The sequence below is a fragment of the Macaca thibetana genome, chromosome 4, assembly GCF_024542745.1.
Source record: "Macaca thibetana thibetana isolate TM-01 chromosome 4, ASM2454274v1, whole genome shotgun sequence".
NCBI lineage: Eukaryota > Metazoa > Chordata > Mammalia > Primates > Cercopithecidae > Macaca > Macaca thibetana.
This window is the reverse complement of record NC_065581.1, coordinates 111,852,050-111,871,596: the sequence shown is the minus strand read 5'-3', so window position 1 is coordinate 111,871,596 and position 19,547 is coordinate 111,852,050. Positions and strand designations below refer to the sequence as shown.

Here is a 19,547-nt window from a genome sequence, read left to right as displayed (position 1 = left end):
GCCAAAATAATTCCCCTATCATTCTTAAAAACTCGGTTTTGGCTGGCTCACATCTGTAATCCCAGCACTCTGGAAGGCCGAGGTGGGCAGATCATCTGAGGTCAGGAGTTCGAGACCAGACTGACCAACATGGAGAAACTCTGTCTCTACTAAAAATGCAAAATTAGCCGGGCGTGGTGGTGCATGCCTGTAATCCCAGCTACTCAGGAGGCTGAGGCAGGAGAATCGCTTGAACCCAGGAGGCAGAGGTTTTGGTCAGCTGAGATCACACCATTGCACTCCAGCCTGGGCAACAAGAGCAAAACTCCATCTAAAACAAAACAAAACAAAAACCAAAAACAAAACCAAAATTTGGTTTATGGCAGGGTGCAGTGGCTCACACCTGTAATCCCAGTACTTTGGGAGGCCAAGGCAGGAGGATTGCTTAAGTTCAGGAGTTCAAGACCAGCCTAGGCAAGAAGGCAAGACTCTGTCTTAATTTTACTTAAAAAAAAATCCCCACATAACTCGGTTTACCTATCACACTTCCTTTTTTTTTTTTTTTTTTTTTTTTTTTTTGACACAGAGTCTCACTCTGTCGCCCAGGCTGGAGTGCAGCGGCACAATCTAGGATCTCCGCTCACTGCACGCTCCACCTCCTAGGTTCAAACCATTCTCCTGCCTCAGCCTCCCGAGTATGTAGGACTACAGGCACCTGCCACAATGCCCGGCTAATTTTTTGTATTTTTAGTAGAGACAGAGTTTCACTGTTGTTAGCCAGGATGGTCTCGATCTCGTGACCTCGTGATTTGCTCTCCTCAGCCTCCCAAAGTGCTGGGAATACAGGCGTGAGCCACCGTGCCCAGCAACCTATCACACTTCCTAAGAAACCTGTCCCAACTTTCAACCCCATCCCTCCTGCACGGTTCCACTCCTGTTGTGTGTCTATAACACCATAAGCACATCTGCATCTGTGGTTATTGTCTTCTGTATTTCGACCTCCTCCAACCTCAGACAGTAAAATCCTTGAGTAAAAAGACTACGTTATTCACCTTTGATTCCCTGGAGTCAAGATGGAGTGCCAGTCTCCTAGAAGGCACCCAGTATACAAATGAATGCAGATTCATTGTTTTCATCGCAAATGCAAAATTGAACTTATATCTTGGGACGGGAGGAGAATTGGCTAAATACAGGAAGACAAAAGTTGAAAAAGATGGAAAATGTTTTGCCCTATAAAATGTTTCCTCAAAATATTTTCCCATAATAAATATGTCTGTGATCTAATTTAAAACTAGCCTCTTAACAAGTGATCACACAAGTAATCACATTTGGGCTTTATCATTTTTTGGAAAACATCTGGGGTCAGATGATTCAGGAATTCTCTGGCATGTCCACCCAAGGCAGACAGGGTTACACTCACAAAGCATCTGAGATTGCTCAAGGAGAGAATGCGCCATCATCACTCCAGGTGGATGGAGACGGGAAATTTTGAGAAAAACAAACAAATTCTGTAGGTTGGAGATATTTCTATCTAAAGATGCACACCTCAAGCTTGAGCGTCCTGCTGTCTAGCACACTTTTGTCGGACGTCGGGTGGCAATACGAATCCAGCATGTGAATCGCATCTGTCATCCAGTCTTGTAATTCTTTAATCCCGAGAGAGAACTGATTGTGTTCTGCAACGATTCTATCCAGCCTTGACACTTTCTCCTGGAAATGACAGAAACATTTTTCGAGCTGTCCATCCCGCAGAGACAAATTGTAAAGCTAACAGTTTGTTTGAAACAATGGCAATCAGTCATGGCTTCATACGCTGCCAGATACGAGGCAAGTCTGGCCTAATTCTATGAGATATGTCAAAGATCTTTCTAAATCATAAAACTGTTAGAAAAACTGGCTCAAAAGCAAGAAAAAGTTACAATTATATGCCTCTCCAATTCTTTATGACCATCATGATTATTTTAAATCAGTAAAATTTCTCCCTAATGCCTTGTCTGGGAGACTGGTCAAAGTAGTTTCTACCTTTCACATATTCCATTGGGCTCATCTGACACTACAACCCACATGACCTACATTGTAGCCAGGGTTCTAAAAAAAATAATCTGAGATTTTTGTAATATCTCTAAATTTTAAAACTTGGGACTGTCCGTGTGGTTTTGCATATTAATTATAGGTCAATCTAACACAGTGAAGACTTTACAAGAATAATCTACAGCTCTCAAAACATTCATATATCGATTACTTTTGGTATCTAAGTAAATACAAAGGAATTGAAAGATGTTCTTCATTCATTCTAAGATGATTCATTCCTTATCTTAACTTAGATATGTGCCAGATTTTATAAAGACAACAAAAGTAACATTCATAGAATAAACATGGGTGTAAACATAGACTATTTACTTCCAGATCTAAGCTAGTGTGACTGCCTCAGTGATGTGTATTGAAGACCCAAATCAACAGACCCTGTAAGTCCACACTTACAGAACAGATGAGGCCAAATTAAAGATCAAATTATACCGGGGTCCCTATATTCTAACACCTGAAATTTCAAAATCTAGGAAACAAAGGTTGTAAGCCACATAAAGCTCAAGATAGGCCTGCACCACACAGTTCAAAATGGGTCTATGTTATACTGGCTGAATGTTCTAAATGAGGTTGTAGTAGGATTCCATTTGTTTTCTTCTAAGCTATTTGAAAAGAGATTTAATCAGTTGTCTGAACCATTGCCAATTTTGAGCTCTGCTCTAGAATCTGAACTGAAACTCTCAATCAACACATCCTTGACTACTATATAATTAATGCACAGATTCAGATGAATTTTTTAAATATACCACTATATATACTTTAATAAAATTTAAACTGTTTAGAATTCATGTTTTTCTAAAGCAATTTAATCTGGGCTTCTTTAGAACAAAGGCTCTGAGCTTTGCTGTATGTTTATGATTTGAATCTTCCAAATCGGAGCTCTGGGGAACATATCATTTCAGTATTAAAAGGAATATCTTAAGCAATAAGGAAGACTGGAAGTCCTTTCAATTTCTGAAACCTGTTTCGGCCTTTTCAGAGAGCCACATCAAGCTGATGCAACAACAATGATGAACTTAGATTGCAAGGCGAGGGAAACAACACACACGCCCCTTACTGCTGACCTGGAGACCCACACTGTCGGCAGGTCAGGACGCAATGCACACCCCGCAGAACCTGCTGCAACTCCAGTTTTGCGACATCAGTATCACACTCACACACAGCACGTGCCAGGCGTTACCTTTGTTAAATTGCTTAGCGCTAGATACTGAGAAGATAGCTGCGACACTCTGTGCCTAAAGCTCTTGCTGGCAGCTTGTCCTTCCCACAGCTGCTGAGCTTTCTCTTTTAGCCTGTTGAGCTGAGGCTCGTAGCAGTGTATTTCCTCAAGGACAGACTGAAAAGCACAAGCAAGTTACTATTCAGAGGCTGTGGAAAAGCACATCGCGTACGAAGCTTTGGCCCGGAGAACATGGAAATCAACACTGGCAGGCCGTCCATGTACTCTGGAGGCTTTATTATCTCCAATCTACACACCGTGGAGCACAAATCATGGAAGGAGACAAATCATACTTCCAAGGAAAGTCAGAAAACATAAAATCTGCCAGCAATGGGGAAAGAACACACTACATCTCACGGCGGCACAGTCTAACTCAAGGGTGCTGAGCATGCATCTGTAGAGTCGACAGAGGACGGGACAAAGACACGTCAGATGGGGATCTGGGGAGGCGGGTTCATCACCTGGAGCTTCTGCTGCTCTCTCCTCTTTGCCGGCAGATCATAGAGGCGATTGCTGCTTTCATGGACCATCTTCTCAGTTTTACTCAGCCAGTCCTGGATAGGCTCAGCGCTTACTTCAAAGTCTTTCATTTGGATCTTTAGATTCTGCAAGGTTTTAGATAGTGTCCAGGACAAGAAAATATTTTAAAGGCAAGTCCAAGGTCCTTCACTTGGCATTCAAAGTCCACCCAGGCTGGGCGCAGTGGCTCATGCCTGTAATCCCAGCACTTTGGGTGGCCGAGGTGGGCAGATAGCTTGAGCTCAGGAGTTCAAGACCAGCCTGGGCAACATGATGTGACCCCGTCTCTACTAAAATACAGAAAATTAGCCAGCTGTGCTGGCAGGTGCCTGTAATCTCAGTTACTCAGGAGGCCCAGGCAGGAGAATTGCTTGAACCCAGGATGTGGAGCTTGTAGTGAGCTGAGATTGTGCCACTCTACTCCAGCCTGGGTGACAGAGGGCGACTCTGTCTCAAAAAAATCCACAAAAAAACAAAGTCTGCCCCAAAGTCTGAAACATTCCATCTTTTACCTTGGCACAAATATATTTTTTGAACATCCTTTAAGAACTTTTTAGGGTTCTCCTTTGGAAAATGTAATTTTTACCCCCTAACATTCCAGCCCACTTCTGAGATCACACCCATTTCTCAACTTCTAGAGCATTTGTTGTCTATACCATGCCTATATACTTCATCATAGACTAGGTTGGATTGTGAATTTTCATCTGATGCAGACATGCCTTGTCTCCAAAACTAGACTGCAAGCTCCATGAGGGGAGGGCCCGGGTCTGACACTTCCTGAGACACACCATAGTACCTTACAGGAACGTAAAGAAACATTAGTCAACATTTGGTTGATTTTCATTAATGGGGGTACAAGAAGTAGCATATTCGTGTAGTTTACATGCTTATGTTGTTAATAAATAATTTATTCTGATTTATAAAGTGATAAGAAATACTAAATAATGTTATGTGCTTATCACATAAGAATATCATAAATACTTTCACAGTTACTATATAGTACCCTAGGTGTAAAATGTGTTTGATAAAGTTTTATATGGTACTGCTTAACTTTAGCAAAGGTGTCTGCATCTACTGTGTCTTACTTATAAAAGTGGTAGGTGGATGTGAATGTGAATTTGTTATTTATGTTACACTGTGAGTCAACTAAAGGCTATAAAAACAACCAGTACTTTAGGTAGTTTTGTCCAAGAGGGAATACATAAAGGTTAGCTGAAAAATCTAAGTGGCAAGGGCTAATGACGCTTATGAGAGAATAGCTGAAGGTTCCACCTGTATCTGGTCTGGGATGTCTACAGTATGGGGAAAATCACATCTGCCTTACTCACCTCTGAGGGAGATGGGTTAGCTGTAAGAATCCTTTGAAAAGTTAGTATCTCACAAATGTAAAATACCAAAAAAACTTCTGGAGTATTCTACTAAAATTTAGGTTGCATGAAGGCAGGGACTTGGTTCTGTTTTATTCTCTGCTATAGCCCCAGAGCCTAGACTAGTCCTTCACAAACAGAAGATGCTCAACAGATATTTGTGGAATAATTAAATTCATAAATTCAAGGTGTTTCCATCTTCCTGCTACTGGAGTCTCATGGGGCCACTTGATACGGTTTGGCTGTGTCCCCACTCAAATCTCATCTTGAATTGCAGTTCCCATAATCCCCATGTGTCTTGGGAGGGAACCGATGGGAGGTAATTGAATCATGGGGTGGTGACCCCCATGCTGCTGTTCTCATGATAGTGAGTTCTCACGAGATCTGACGGTTTTATAATGGGCTTTTCCTGCTTTTGCTCGTACTTCTACTTCCTGCCACCATTTGCTTCCCCTTCTGCCATGATTGTAAGTTTCCTGAGGCCTCCCCAACCCTGCAGAATTGTGAGTCGATTAAACCTCTCTCCTTTATAAATTACCCAGTCCTGGGTATGCCCTCAGAGCATTGTGAGAATGAACTAATATGCCACAAAACAGGGCAAATGGGGGACCATGATCAGAAATTTAGGTTTTAAAAGAAAGGAGATGAGAGGGGAGGCGAAGGGGATGGGAGGAGAGAGGAGGGGTGAGGAAGGGGGAGAGGGAGGAATAAGGAGACAGGAAGGGGAGATGAGGTGAAGGGGAGGAGAGGGGAGGGGAAGGCAGGGAAGGGAAAGGAAAGGACAGGACAGGACAGGAAAGGCAAGGCAAGGCAAGGAAAGGAAAGGAAGAGAAAGGAAAGGAAAGGAAAGGAAGAGAAAGGAAGGGAAAAAGGAAAGGAAAGAATCAAAACAGATAGACAGATACCTACTCTGAGGGGAACAGCAGATTAAGAAAACAGGCAATTCATGACCCACTCACCCACTCTTGGGCATCTCTTGAACTAGATAACCTTATAATCAATGCTAAATATGCTACACTCAACAGCTGATGCCCCCCAGGTCAGACCACATAGCATTAATAATTCCTGAAGGATTAAGGAAACATTTCTAGGCACAATGGTTATCACTCTGTTAAATGGAGGGTGCTGGCCATGAAAAAACAGTCACCATTACAAAAGAGAGATCAATGGTCTTGGATCAGGAAAGAATTGAGGAAATACACATTTTCTCCTACTGAATATTATTTCTCTATCATTATCTTTTTCCAACCTTCATCAATAATGATCATAAGCAAATGAAGGATCTATTCTGCCAAAAAGTGTTTTAAAAGGAAAAGATACCCTCTATGTCTCTAAATTTTCCTCTGAAAGAAGAGTCGATACATAAAATAGATAATCTCAGAAGAAAAAAAATAATTATATTGCGGCAGTAACTATTTAATGGTTATAATAGATTCATCTTCTATTGTGTCTGGAAAAAATAAAATTATATAAACATTGTTTCTGCATACTTAATGCCTAAAAACCTACTACCTGGTATTTGCATTAGTTATAATATACACACTCATCTGTAACATTTTGTGGCTTATATAGATATTCCTGTTTATTCTCCTAGACCACCTTCCAGAATTGAGGCAGTTCACATGAAAGGCTAAGTGTTCTGCTGAAATGTAAAACTGACTGTCCCTGCTGGGAGATTGCAAGGGCAGGTCAGTGACAAGAGACCCTAACATGCAAGAAGCTACTTAATTCTTCAGGGAGGCTCCCACTTCTAGCATTGGGCTATATCTTACTGTTAGCCCTTTGTCCTCTTACATTCAGAGACGGAGTGACCAAAATCATTGACAAGGGGACTTTGATATACAGAAACTGTGGTTTCACTAACAACAGCAATAACAAATAACACATAATATTTCCATGTGGATGGCTATATATACCTCCAAAGCAGATTCTTTTTGGTGGAGATTTGAATGAAAATTTTTCCAATCTTCTTTTGCACCTGAAACTTTGGCCTGGATCCCTTTCGCTTTCTCTTTGGTCAGCAGGGTACTCAGAAGTTCCCCTTTGGACAGCATCACATTTAGCTTGTGCTGACCATTTTCACTTTCTGACAAAAACTCCTACAAAAGAAAATATAGAATTAGGCATAATAAAAATGTTCTGTGTTGTTTCTATTATTTCTTTTCTTTTCTTTCTTTCTTTTTCTTTTCTTTTCTTCTTTTTTTTTTTTTTTTTTTTTTTTTGAGATAGAGTTTCGCTCTGTCACCCAGGCTGGAGTGCAGTGGTGTGATCTCGGCTCACTGCAGCCTCTGCCTTCTGGGTTCAAGCAATTCTCCTGCCTCAGCCTCCTGAGTAGCTGGGACTACAGGTGCATGCTACCGCACCCAGATAATTTTTTTGTATTTTTAGTAGAGATGGGGTTTCACCATGTTGGCCAGGATTGTCTTGATCTCCTGACCTCCTGATCCACCTGCCTCAGTGTCCCGAAGTGCTGGGATTACAGGCATGAGCCACCATGCCCGCCCTCTATTATTTCTTAATAAAGTCAAAGAAAAGGAAATAAACTCTTTTTATCGTATATGTTAAATGACCCAGGTCATCCTTTAATAGTCAAATTGCAAACTACTTTATCTACTAAATTCTGACTTGTCTCAAAAAAGTGGTGAGCTATCTCATAAAATATTAAAAATTTGATAAAAATAAACAGGAGAAGAAATGAAGACCAAGGGAAAATAAGAGTTGTAAAACAGAATAAACTCTGGCTAAGACTCGTTTACAAAACAAATGCTTTGTAGTTCCATATAGTTGGTGGAGCTGGATTATGATTTTGGCTCTGAGGATCCTAGCTGCCAAAGTAAAAGAGTAAACACAACCAGGGACAAGACTCACAGAGCCCACAGGATAAAAACACACCATCTACTCAGCAGAAACACAATTCTCTCTAGGAAAAGACAGGAGATGAATTTCCGTGGGGAATCTTATTAAAATAAATGCTATTAAATGGAGCAGATTACATTATTAGTAGTGGTTTACAAAAAAACAACAAGAGAGAGTTTCATAGGGTTGTCCTTATGAGGACAAAGTGTAGTTTAATAAAGTGTAGCTACGATACGTACTTTTCCCTTCATGTGGCTAGATCTCAAAGAATAGTCTTCTTCTAGAAAAAATGGGTAGATTCTGTATTCTACAGTTAATTCTCAATAATATTTTCAAGTGCTAAAGAAGAAATTGAAAGCACAAGCTCAAAGTTATTTATTCTGACAAGAAACAGAAGCACAGATATTCTGTTGTAGATTTTGATTAAAGAAACTCTGCCAGGACGTGTGTCTTAACGGATGGCCACCCCTGTCCATGGAGGCATGCTGTGGTGGGAGGGTCAGAGAAAACGTCAAAGGCTGTCCTCTAAAATAGTACTAGCCATGTGCGGTGGCTCACGCTTGTAATCCCAGAGCTTTGGGAGGCCGAGGCGGGCAGATCAGCTGAGCCCAGGAGTTCGAGACCAGCCTGAGCAACACGCTGAAACCCTGTCTCTACCAAAAATACAAAAGTTAGCTGGGTGTGTTGACGCATGTCTGTAATCCCAGCTCCTCAGGAGGCTGAGGCAGGAGGATTGCTTGAACACGGGAGGCAGAGGTTGCAGTGAACCAAGATAGGGCCACTGGACTCTGGCCTGGGTGACAGAGTGAAAACTTTTCTCAAAAAAAAAAAGAAAAGAAAAGAAAAATAATATTGTGTTTCTCCAACACAGAAAAATAGGTGATTGAGGTTCTGCAGTTCTACCCCCAAGCCTGAAACAAAACAGGAAGAATTTTACTATTTATTTTATTTATTTTTTATTTATTTATTTATTTATCTATTTTTTAAGATAGTCTCGCTCTATAGCTCAGTCTGGAGTGTGGTGGCGCGATCTTGGCTCATTGGAATCTCCGTCTCCTGGGTTTAGGCAATTCTCCTGTCTCAACCTCCCATGTAGATAGGATTATGGGCGCCCACCACCATACTTGGCTATTTTTCATATTTTATTAGTAGAGACAGGGTTTCTCCATGTTGGCCAGGCTGCTCTCAAACTCCTGATCTCAAGTGATCCGCCCACCCCAGCTTCCCAAAGTCCTGGGATTACAGGTGTGAGCCGCTGCACCTGACTGGGAAGAATTTTAAATGGAGCAAATTTTCAAAGGCAGAGTTGTCCTGTTATATTAAGTTATTAACTAAGAATTTTAAAAGGTGAACTAGATATGAACAATACTGTTTCAGAGCCTGCTCCTACTAGAGACACTTCAAGAACAAGTGCTTACACAGTGTTCTACATACCTGCGCCATCTGAAAGAAACTCAAACTTCATAACCAATCACTCAGAACTGCTGCTACGTGAAATGAGCGGACATACAAGTACAAAAGGCAATTTCAACAACTGTGCCTCAAAAATGCTATTGAATGAATTAAGGTGGTATGTGAATTGGCACCATGAAGTTACAGTTAGGTAAAGAAAAGACTAGCAAAATAAACCCGAATGAACAAACATAAAATAGACCCACAGCTCTGGCTATCTTAACACACCAGCTTTGTGACCTCACTGACGCTTTTACCCTATTGGTACACTGGCAATAATAAATTTACATACCTGAAATGGTTGTTGTGAAAAGTAAATGAGAAAATCCACTTAGAGTGCTCAGGAACAATGCTTATCATATAGAAAAAACGTTTTATTATTTCCTAGATCACTATTAATATGTAAAAATAGTGTGCATTTATATAAATGAATTGGTTCCTCTTCATATACAGAATCAATTGTTTTAAGTGGGGATTTATTTGAAATTTGAATTTCGGCCGGGCGCGGTGGCTCAAGCCTGTAATCCCAGCACTTTGGGAGGCCGAGACGGGCGGATCACGAGATCAGGAGATCGAGACCATCCTGGCTAACACAGTGAAACCCCACCTCTACTAAAAAAAAAAAAAAAAAAAAAAAAAAAAAAAAAAAACAAAAAAAAAACTTAGCCGGGCGAGGTGGCAGGCGCCTGTAGTCCCAGCTACTCGGGAGGCTGAGGCAGGAGAATGGCGTGAACCCGGGAGGTGGAGCTTGCAGTGAGCTGAGATCCGGCCACTGCACTCCAGCCTGGGTGACAGAGCGAGACTCCGTCTCAAAAAAAAAAAAAAAAAAAAGAAATTTGAATTTCTTAGGCAAAACTTTTATATGCGATGCTCTTCTGAAAAGATCTAGAGAAGCGGTCCCCAACCTTTTTGGCACCAGGGAGTGGCGTCATGGAAGACAATTTTTCCACAGATGGGGTGGGTCGGGGGGATGGTTTCGGGATGAAACTGTTCTACCTCAGATCATCAGGCATCGGTTAGATTCTTACAAGGAGCATATAGCCTAGTTCCTTTGTGTGCACAGTTCACAATGGGGTTCACGCTCCTATGAGAACCTAATGCTGCCACTGATCTGACAGGAGGCGGAGCTCAGGCAGTGATGTTCATTGGCCTGCTGCTCACCTCCTGCTGTGCGGTCTGGTTCCTAACAGGCCAGGGACCCGTACCAGTCTGCAGCCCACGAGTTGGAGACCCTTGATTTGGAAGTAACTTTAATTCACATCAACCCCACTTCTAGAATTAATTGATAACACCCTTACCTGTATTTTCTGAAGACTAGTTGAAACTTCACTAATATTTTGAGGTATATCAAAGCACTTGGCGGTAGTGATTTTTGCATTAACCAACCACTGCTGAAAATCCCTGAAGGCTTTTCGAAATCTTTGCTGTAAAATCTGTTCTTTATTCTGGCAGCCCTTGGATGCTTGCAAACAAAGACTGAAAGGGTGATGCAAAAATTCAACGGCAGGAAAAAGTGATAAAGTTGATGAAAATCATGTTTGATAGAATCAGCAGTTCTTAGAATGTGCACTTACCTCATTTAGTAATATATTTAATGCTGAATTAATATTATTTTGAAATTACACCTTAAAATAAACCTCTAGCTTCTAATTTGTATAAAAATATCTTGAACTCCAATAAGGTTCATGCTCACCAATTATACTCTTTAATCAAGCCAGAAACTTTTCCACTGTAGGTACTCAGGTCTCTGGAAAATCGACAAAGTTCATTCAGCTGAGACTTGAGATCCTCTGTTCTAGGCTCCGCTTTTTGCAAAGCATCCAGTATCTCCTGTTCAGAAATAATGAGACAGAGAAGCAAGCACTTACATTGGGTGATCTCCATATCTTCATACTATACATGCATCAATCATATTATAGGTGACAGAGGAACCAACATAGCAGATTCAATGAAGAAACGAGGCCTCTTTTCAGGATTTCTCTGACAAATAATAGCACCCGGCTCATTTGTCCCTTTTTTCTTGCCATAGATAGACACTCTAGTATCAAATATTGCAAAGTAGTTAAGTGATTAAGTGGTCAAATGACTTAAAAATAAGACAAGAAAAAGAAAAGAGAAAATAGCCTACATTGTTTACAAATAGTCTGACTAGGCCATCAGGAGATATGTATATTTTTTAAAGGTGAAAAGAAATCATTTTAAAGAAAAGCAACACTTATTTTGGATTAAATATGTATATTGAGGGCCAGGTGTAGTGGCTCATGCCTGTAATTCCAGCACTTTGGGAGGCCAAGGTGGTTGGATCACCTGAGGTCAGGAGTTCAAGACCAGCCTGACCAACATGGTAAATCCCATCTCTACTGAAAGTACAAAAATTAGCCAGACGTGGTGGTGGGCGCCTGTAATCCCAGCTACTTGGGAGGCTGAGGCAGGAGAACCACTAGAACCCAGGAGATGGAGGTTGCAGTGAGCCGAGATTGTGCCATTGCACTCCAGCCTGGGGGACAGAATGAAACTCTGTCTCAAAGAGAAAAAAAAAAATATATATATATATGTGTGTGTGTGTGTGTGTGTATGTGTATGTATATATATATATATATATATACACAAAATTGAATCCTGTTTCAATAGATTTTATGTAGTATATACAGCTTTTACATTAAAAATTTCTCATAATCCATGAGTCTGGTTTAAATAGTAATTCATTTATTTCATAGTTTCATTCATAAAGTCATCAAGTATTTGCTAAATGTCTACTATGTGCCAAGCATTTTGCTGGATTCTGGGACCCTTCGTCTCCCCACGAATAAAGGTAATATTCTTGTTCTTGAAGAACTCACTATTTAATAGATGAGGGAGACAGGTGAATAGCTGCAGTACTGTGTACACCCAATCCAAAATAAAGCCTTAGGACTTGAAAAGTACACCTCTGAAATCGAGGCCATGGTCAGCTGAGTTACACAAGGTGCTCTGCAATCAGAGTGTTCCTCTCATAGGGTTGTCACAAGGAGCAAATGAAATCATGAATGTCAAATACTTAGCACAGTTCCTAGCACACTAAGTGTCTAATTCATAAAATCAGCAGGAGAATGACTCCCAAATATGTAAACACTGTGTGGATAACGGTAGCACTGAAGCGAAAACCAAAATAAATTGAGGGGGAGGGGCAAAAAGATGAGTAACTACTCAAACAGCTGTTGCTGTGACCATTATTGTATGAGATATTTGTCAAGAGATGGCCCAGATTTGTAGAGAAACCACATCCCTCAACAAACCAGCCCTGTGCTTCATTCCTCGTCCTGGTAAATGGCACCACTGTCCCCCGCTGATGTCAATCAGAAGATCAAGCATCATCCTGGCCTCTCCCTTTGTTTTCCTTCTCGCTCCATGCAAGAGATACCCAGGCTAGCTTATTCTGTGTCTCAGCTTCTTTCATCACTCCCCTCTTTGCCTCTGCACATTGACTTTCACAGACCCACTTACATATTCATTATTTCTTTCTGGGGTGGCACTACATCCTCCTAATCTGATTCCTCCTCTCTAGGTTCCTCTCCTGTGTTTTCTGACTCCTCAATGATCCTGCATCTTGATGTTGTTCCTTTACCTCACCTGTCAGGTCACATTTTAATTATACCTCAAGACTCAGCTCAAAGAACAACTCCTTTAAGTACCCCCTACCCTCCTTCCCACCTCTTCGGGCTTCTCAGCTGAGGATACACAGGAAACTTGAGGACATCCATCACAAGGAGTATCCCCATCGCATACTTGTGTATCTCCCCACCTAGACTGTGATTATGAGAGCAGGAATGACGTTCTCTTGGTTTGTCAATTCTCTTCTTTTTTTTTTTTTTTTTGAGATGGAGTGTTGCTCTGCTGCCCAGGCTGGAGTGCAGTGCCACGATCTCGGCTCACTGCAAGCTCCGCCTCCTGGGTTCACGCCATTCTCTTGCCTCAGCCTCCCGAGTAGCTGGGACTACAGGTGCCCGCCACCACATTCGGCCAATTTTTTTTTTTTTTTTTTTTTTTTGGTAGAGATGGGGTTTCACTGTGTTAGCCAGGATGGTCTCGATCTCCTGACCTCGTGATCTGCCCACCTCGGCCTCCCAAAGTGCTAGGATTACAGGCACGAGCCACCGCACCCAGCTGGTTTGTCGATTCTTTATTTAACTCGGTGTGTAGGCTGGAGGAGTCTAAGATATCTTTATTTACAAAAATTCACAAACAACTAAACAATTTCTCTCTGAAATTCTAAACACTAAACTAGGGCCAACTATTTTACACCGTATTGAACCTTTTACTTAAGACAGAACATTGTAAGAACTAAAGAAACTTAGCATTCAACAAAAACATAAAAATACTAGAGATTCAAGTCAGTTACTTAAAAATGGGATGACATTAAAAGTGAAAAGTTTTTGACCAAAACATTACATTTAAAACATTTCTATAACTTCATCCTAAATTAAAGTATGTCAGTAGAGTCTTTCATTATATAAATATCAGCTATATATATTTCTGATTCTGTTAAGTCTTAGAATGCATTTTTTCACCTTATACGGCTTAAGAAAATTATTTCCAACACTAATGTCCCAATGGATATTAAGATAAACGAGTTTTGCAAACACAGTAAATAGAATTATTTTTGCAATATTATATTCTATAGTTTATATGTCATCTGTTTTTGTGTTTTAAAGAATTTCTTGAGTATTGTCATCTAATTGCATAAAATAAACACTTGTAATTCTTACTGTGATCAACAAAGACAAGTCCTCCCTAAAAGCAAAACGATGCTCTAAGAACCCTAGCATATCTACTGTTTTGTAAACATTTTCTTACATATTCATTGTGATAGAAATATCTCCACTTTTAGATAAAATGCCATTATTAGAAATAAAAGAAAATATGAATACTGAGAAGCAATGTAGTATTTTCATTGAAAGCACTGACCCTGAGGTCAAATCTGGAAGCAGACATACACAGGGGCTGTCATTTTTTAATTGTTTAATACAACTGAAAACCCATATTTGCTACTGCATTCTCCTGTGTATTTTTATAGGCCTCAACTATTACTTTCACTAATAATATCAACGTAAAAAATAACAATAACAGAATAGTAATGTAATCTAGGCACAACCAAATCTTCCCTTTTTAAAAAAATTTCACTCATATTACTGGGATGGAAAGAAAGGGAAAGAAAAAGGAATCAAAATAGTGTAACTGATTTTTTCATATTATACCATGTAGAGCAATGATCAACTTTGTCCCTGGGTGACAGAACTGATTTCTATGGTTTATTCTGGCACATAAATCCAAAAGACGGGAAATGCAACAGAATAACAAAAGCAAACCCCCAAACCTAGAAACACTGTAAATAAAGTAGAATAAAGAGGTAGAAGGCTTTATTTTACGGCATGCTGCATTTGTTTCAAATACTTGATTTAAAACCAGACACTGCTGGAAATACTACATGACTTTCTTACTGGCAGGAGCTATTTTGAAATGATTGTAATATAAATAGGAGCAGAGAAGTTTACTAAACTTCCTTTTAAGGACATCCATGAATCAGGGCATTATAAAACTGGAAGTATTGAAAAGGCTTTCAAAGATACCGTTTAACAGTGAAAGAAAGGATGAGGAGGTTAAGCTTTTGCTCATTCTTCAGTCTCCCTCGTAGGCTTCCCTTTCTCACACTCTAAAGAAGCTGCCATTAGCTCTAAAAAAAAAAAAAAAAAAAAAGTCCCGGGAAGGTGACCAGGGAGTGTGACGTAGAGTTCTGTTAATGGGCTAATTCAAGAACAGATGTCAAAATCACACAGAGGAGAGCTAATCGGAGCAAAAACTATTCATTATGTTTTAGGAGATTACCAAATGAGTCCTTTAAGGCTATAAATTCAATCATTTAGTTGTATGAAATAGTTAACTGGCAAGAAAACAGCTATGACTCTCTGTCTATTTATGCCCCTGCCCACAGGCCATTTTTCAGACTGAATGGCTGAATACAGTATTACTAACTGTTACACCATAGGAATGAAAGTAAAATGTCTCCACTAACAACGAATGTTTCCTACCGCACATAATAACCCAAATCTTTATTTTTACAAAAGTTTGATATGTGAGAAAAGGAAACAAATCAGACTTTGCTTATTTAACAAGATAAATGCTTCTTCCAAGTGTGCATGTTGCATGTTTTTCGTTAGCAAGATTTTTTTTTTTTTAGGAATGATGAAAGTCAAAACATTTTTTTAAGCATAACCACCAATAGAAAACAGGAAGCCAACTTACTTGTCCTTTGTGCCAGCATTCCACTATCTCCTCATCCGTGTTCTTGCCTTCCAGGAGGGTTAACTGCTGAGCCCAGGTTTTCAGAAGGGCACTGAACTCTTGCAGGGCCTGCTCCAGTTGAGCCGCTTGGCCTGAGAATTCCTGCTCCGAAAGGGCCATCTGGCTGACCAGGTTCTCCAAACAGCTCTGCGTTTGGAATACACTGTCTTCCCACTGCTTCCAGTCGGCACGCAGGGCCTGCATCTCCGTGTGCATGAGCTCACACCCACTGGCAGTTGTGTTCTGTTTCACTTCAGGAGCCAGCGACTCCACTCTGCTGAGGCGGCTTGCCCCAATCTCTCTGGAATCTATCAGCTCCTGTAATGGAATATCACCATGGTAACCAAAGAGCCTGTGAGTCACTTGGACTGCAAGTTTTCAACTGTGTACACAGGGGGACCCTGTCCTGCTGGGAAGTTTTAAGAAGTGTGCCACAAGCACCCAGAATCAATTCATCTGCCCGCTCTTAAATTATAATAGCGGGAGTTGTCATCATGAACACCTAAGGCTTATGGCAAAAAAAAAAAAAAAAAAAAATCCCGAGAATCCTCAATATCCTGAAACAGACTAAAGAGACACCCTGAAATCAGGCATTATTTGCATACGTGAAAATGTTTAGATAGTGACTCAAGTGTTTGCCTGTGGTGGATTGCTCTTGTAAATGATCCAACCCATATTTCTCTCAAAGTGGATGCTGAATTAATAAAGATTGTGGCAGAACTGTGTTCTGCTCATGGTCTCTATCCTCAATTCATCTTCTTCCACAGGGTAGTGGCTTAAATCACACTTCCATTCTACTAGGAATCAAGCAGACCCGTTGCAGCAAAAGAAGGAGCCTGACTCAATTCCAAATACTTCAATACTAAGTAAATGTTTTTGTAGGATATAAAATGAATAATTCATTCATAGATTGACTTACTCAAAAGTTTAAAGTAACCTCTAGAATGAGTTCGTTTATTAGTATTTTTTTAACCTTAAAAAAGTCATTAGAAATTTAACGGTTTAGCTACAGCCAAGTTAACAATTTAGCTTGGTCTTAAAGCACACAAATACTCTAAAGGACAAGATAAAATTAAATCGCATTGTAAATTGATATAATCATGGCATTTCTCTCTGAGAATAGATTCTCTTACTACCACTTTTCTTGGTGAAATAATCATCCGATGTTTATATATTGACATATCTATTGCTAAAGGCAGGATTTTCTTCATATTGTTACAAAATTATGACTTTACTACCTGATTAAATAGAAATAAAAGATAATTAGGCACAAAAATGTTCAAGAAGAAAATCAGTGACCAATTAGCAAGTAAAAAAACATTGGAATGTTAAGTAGGAAGCATGCTTAATAAATTATGTCAAGCATAAAGTATGTCTTAACTAGTCTATATAATATAGTTTGAGTCTCATTAAATTAACCTGAAATAAACATATCTGTTCACAATTATATACAATAGAGCCATATTTTAATATAGATCATTTGAAAGTATTCAGTATTCAGTTGTGCAGTAGTCTAAATTACAATGACATGAAAATCCTTACACACAGCATGATATGCATATTCAACCTTTTCTTAGCAGCAGGTTTATTAGAGTGTATAGTAGTAATTTATTAGTTTATTAGAACCATCCCTGTTTATTAGAGTGTATAGTAGTTACCTGATGAAGAAAAAAATATATAACTTTTTAACCAGTGCTATGTCTAACTAATAGACTTTAATACTTGTAACTATTTTGCCTTTGTGACCAATTTCCAATTTGAAGTTTCCCAAAATATTCTCTTATGCGTTATCCCAATTTTCCTTAGCATGAAAACCGAACACTTCAATATTTGCGATGAGAAATCTAGTCATTCAGAATTTGAATCAGGACATCATCATTGTCAAGAGTTTTGAAATGGCTTTTGCATACATTTTCTTATCTTATATTTACATTTTTAAACATATTAATTGCACATACACACATATGTGCATTCACGCCCTCATACCCACACACCGTTTCCTTTAGAGTTGCCTTTTCTCAGTGATTATTCCTGTGGATGTGATAGGTATGGTGCTGAAGGACAGAGGAGGTGCTTTATGTATTTCCTCCAAGGTTTTTAAAATCACCCACACACTAACCTACATTCAGGCTGGACCTGAACTTCTGAGAGGCAGTTTCTGATAGTCTTCACTTTCTCCATCCCAATTTCTTTCCGTCAATTCCTTCTCCTATATTCCCTGTCTTTATGGAAGCACTTTATAAAGGCTTTTCCAAATAAGAGTATTTGTCAACCCAGGAAGCAGCCTTTGTAAAAGAATTATCTTACTTTCTCTTATTAACTTTTCGAAACCTTAGTCCATTTCTGTTATCTCCTCTTCCTCAGCTGCCATTTACTCCTAAATCCATGTAACCTGGTTTCTCACCTTCCCTTGCTGTGCAAATGTTTCTCAGACTGGTTGCCCAATAGCCTCACTGTCAAACCTAGTTGAGATTCTTCAGTCTTCCTCCTAATGGCAGCCTCCTGCTGTGCCTGTGATGGTGTCCACCTTCTCTACTCAGAGCCTCAGTGGCATCTCACCCTCCTACTCTTCCTCTTCTGATTTCTCCCCTCCTTTTTCTCTCTACCTTTCAAATCATTTTCTCCTAAGGCTCCTTAAGTATTGGTAGTACCTAGCTTTTGGTCCTGTGCCCAATGTTCTATTTGCTGTATACATAGGTCTTGGTTTTATCCATTTTAGTGACTTTAACAACAAATTAGATGCGATTCACTTTCACCTCTGTGCCTTCAATCCATCTTCCTAACCTGAAATTCAGGCTTGAATATGCAACTGCCCCCAAGACATTACTACTACCTCGAAGTTCAAATTGGATCTGATCATCAATAAGCAACTCCTCACGTCTTCGCCTCTATCACTGGCCTCCTCTGCATGCAATTATTTTCCTCAGGTGGTAATAGTCCTGTGGATTCTAGGTAAAGACTTGACCATCACGCTTGACTCTTCCCACCTTGTCATGCTACAGCCAATTAATCACTCATTTACCAAATCCACTGGATTTTCTTCCTGGGTGTGTTCTATGTGCCAGGCATGATGCTACAGGTTTTATGTGCGTGATCTAATTTGGTTGCCAAAACAACTTTATCAGACAGGTACTATTTTTATGCATGTATTTTTTAACCAATTGAGAGGCGGAGGCTTGAGGATATCAGGTAACTTGCTGAAAGACACAGCTAGAAGGCCAATAGAAGAAGGATGCCGCATTGGGTTTCTCTGATTCCAGAGCCTGAACTCTAATAGTACAGTAAGCTCTCATTACATTTTTTGTATTACTTTATAAAGACGAGTTTGTGGATCACTGTTCCTCACTAGATTGCAAGTTCCTTAGGGAATGCATGGTCCTGGCTGAATAAATGGATAGATGGTTACATGGATAGATGGAAGGATGGATGAATAAATTAGAATATCACTAAGAAATGCATCAAAGAAGAATTTTAAAGAAACAAACAGAAAAAAAGGACTTAAAAAGTGGTTTTATGTTATTAGTTCAGTTAAAACATACATAGTTATAAGATTTAAATAAGATAATACTTTTAAAGCACTTAGAAGTAGATCTTCAGGCACCGGGCACTGTGGTTCATGCCTGTAATTCCAGCACTTTGGGAGGCCAAGGCAAGCGGATCACCTGAGGTCAGGAGTTTGAGACCAGCCTGTCCAACATGGCGAAAACCCGTCTCTACTAAAAAAAATACAAAAGTTAGCAGTACATGGTGGT

The 19,547-nt window shown here is 39.9% G+C and overlaps 1 protein-coding gene across 18 annotated transcripts in view; it reads right to left on the bottom strand.

The window, feature by feature from the left end:
• Positions 1–19,547, bottom strand: part of SYNE1 (spectrin repeat containing nuclear envelope protein 1) — a 530,910-nt gene that overhangs the window by 250,794 nt on the left and 260,569 nt on the right. For 17 of the 18 annotated variants that reach the window (XM_050786838.1, XM_050786854.1, XM_050786847.1 and 14 more), the window contains 7 exons: positions 15,757–16,113; positions 11,171–11,307; positions 10,776–10,953; positions 7,086–7,268; positions 3,745–3,888; positions 3,245–3,400; positions 1,525–1,689 (listed from right to left, as the gene is read on the bottom strand). In XM_050786838.1, coding sequence (XP_050642795.1) covers positions 1,525–1,689; positions 3,245–3,400; positions 3,745–3,888; positions 7,086–7,268; positions 10,776–10,953; positions 11,171–11,307; positions 15,757–16,113 — 1,320 coding nt within the window. The remainder of the gene's footprint in view (positions 1–1,524; positions 1,690–3,244; positions 3,401–3,744; positions 3,889–7,085; positions 7,269–10,775; positions 10,954–11,170; positions 11,308–15,756; positions 16,114–19,547) is intronic. The other variant, XM_050786853.1, reaches the window with a different exon arrangement.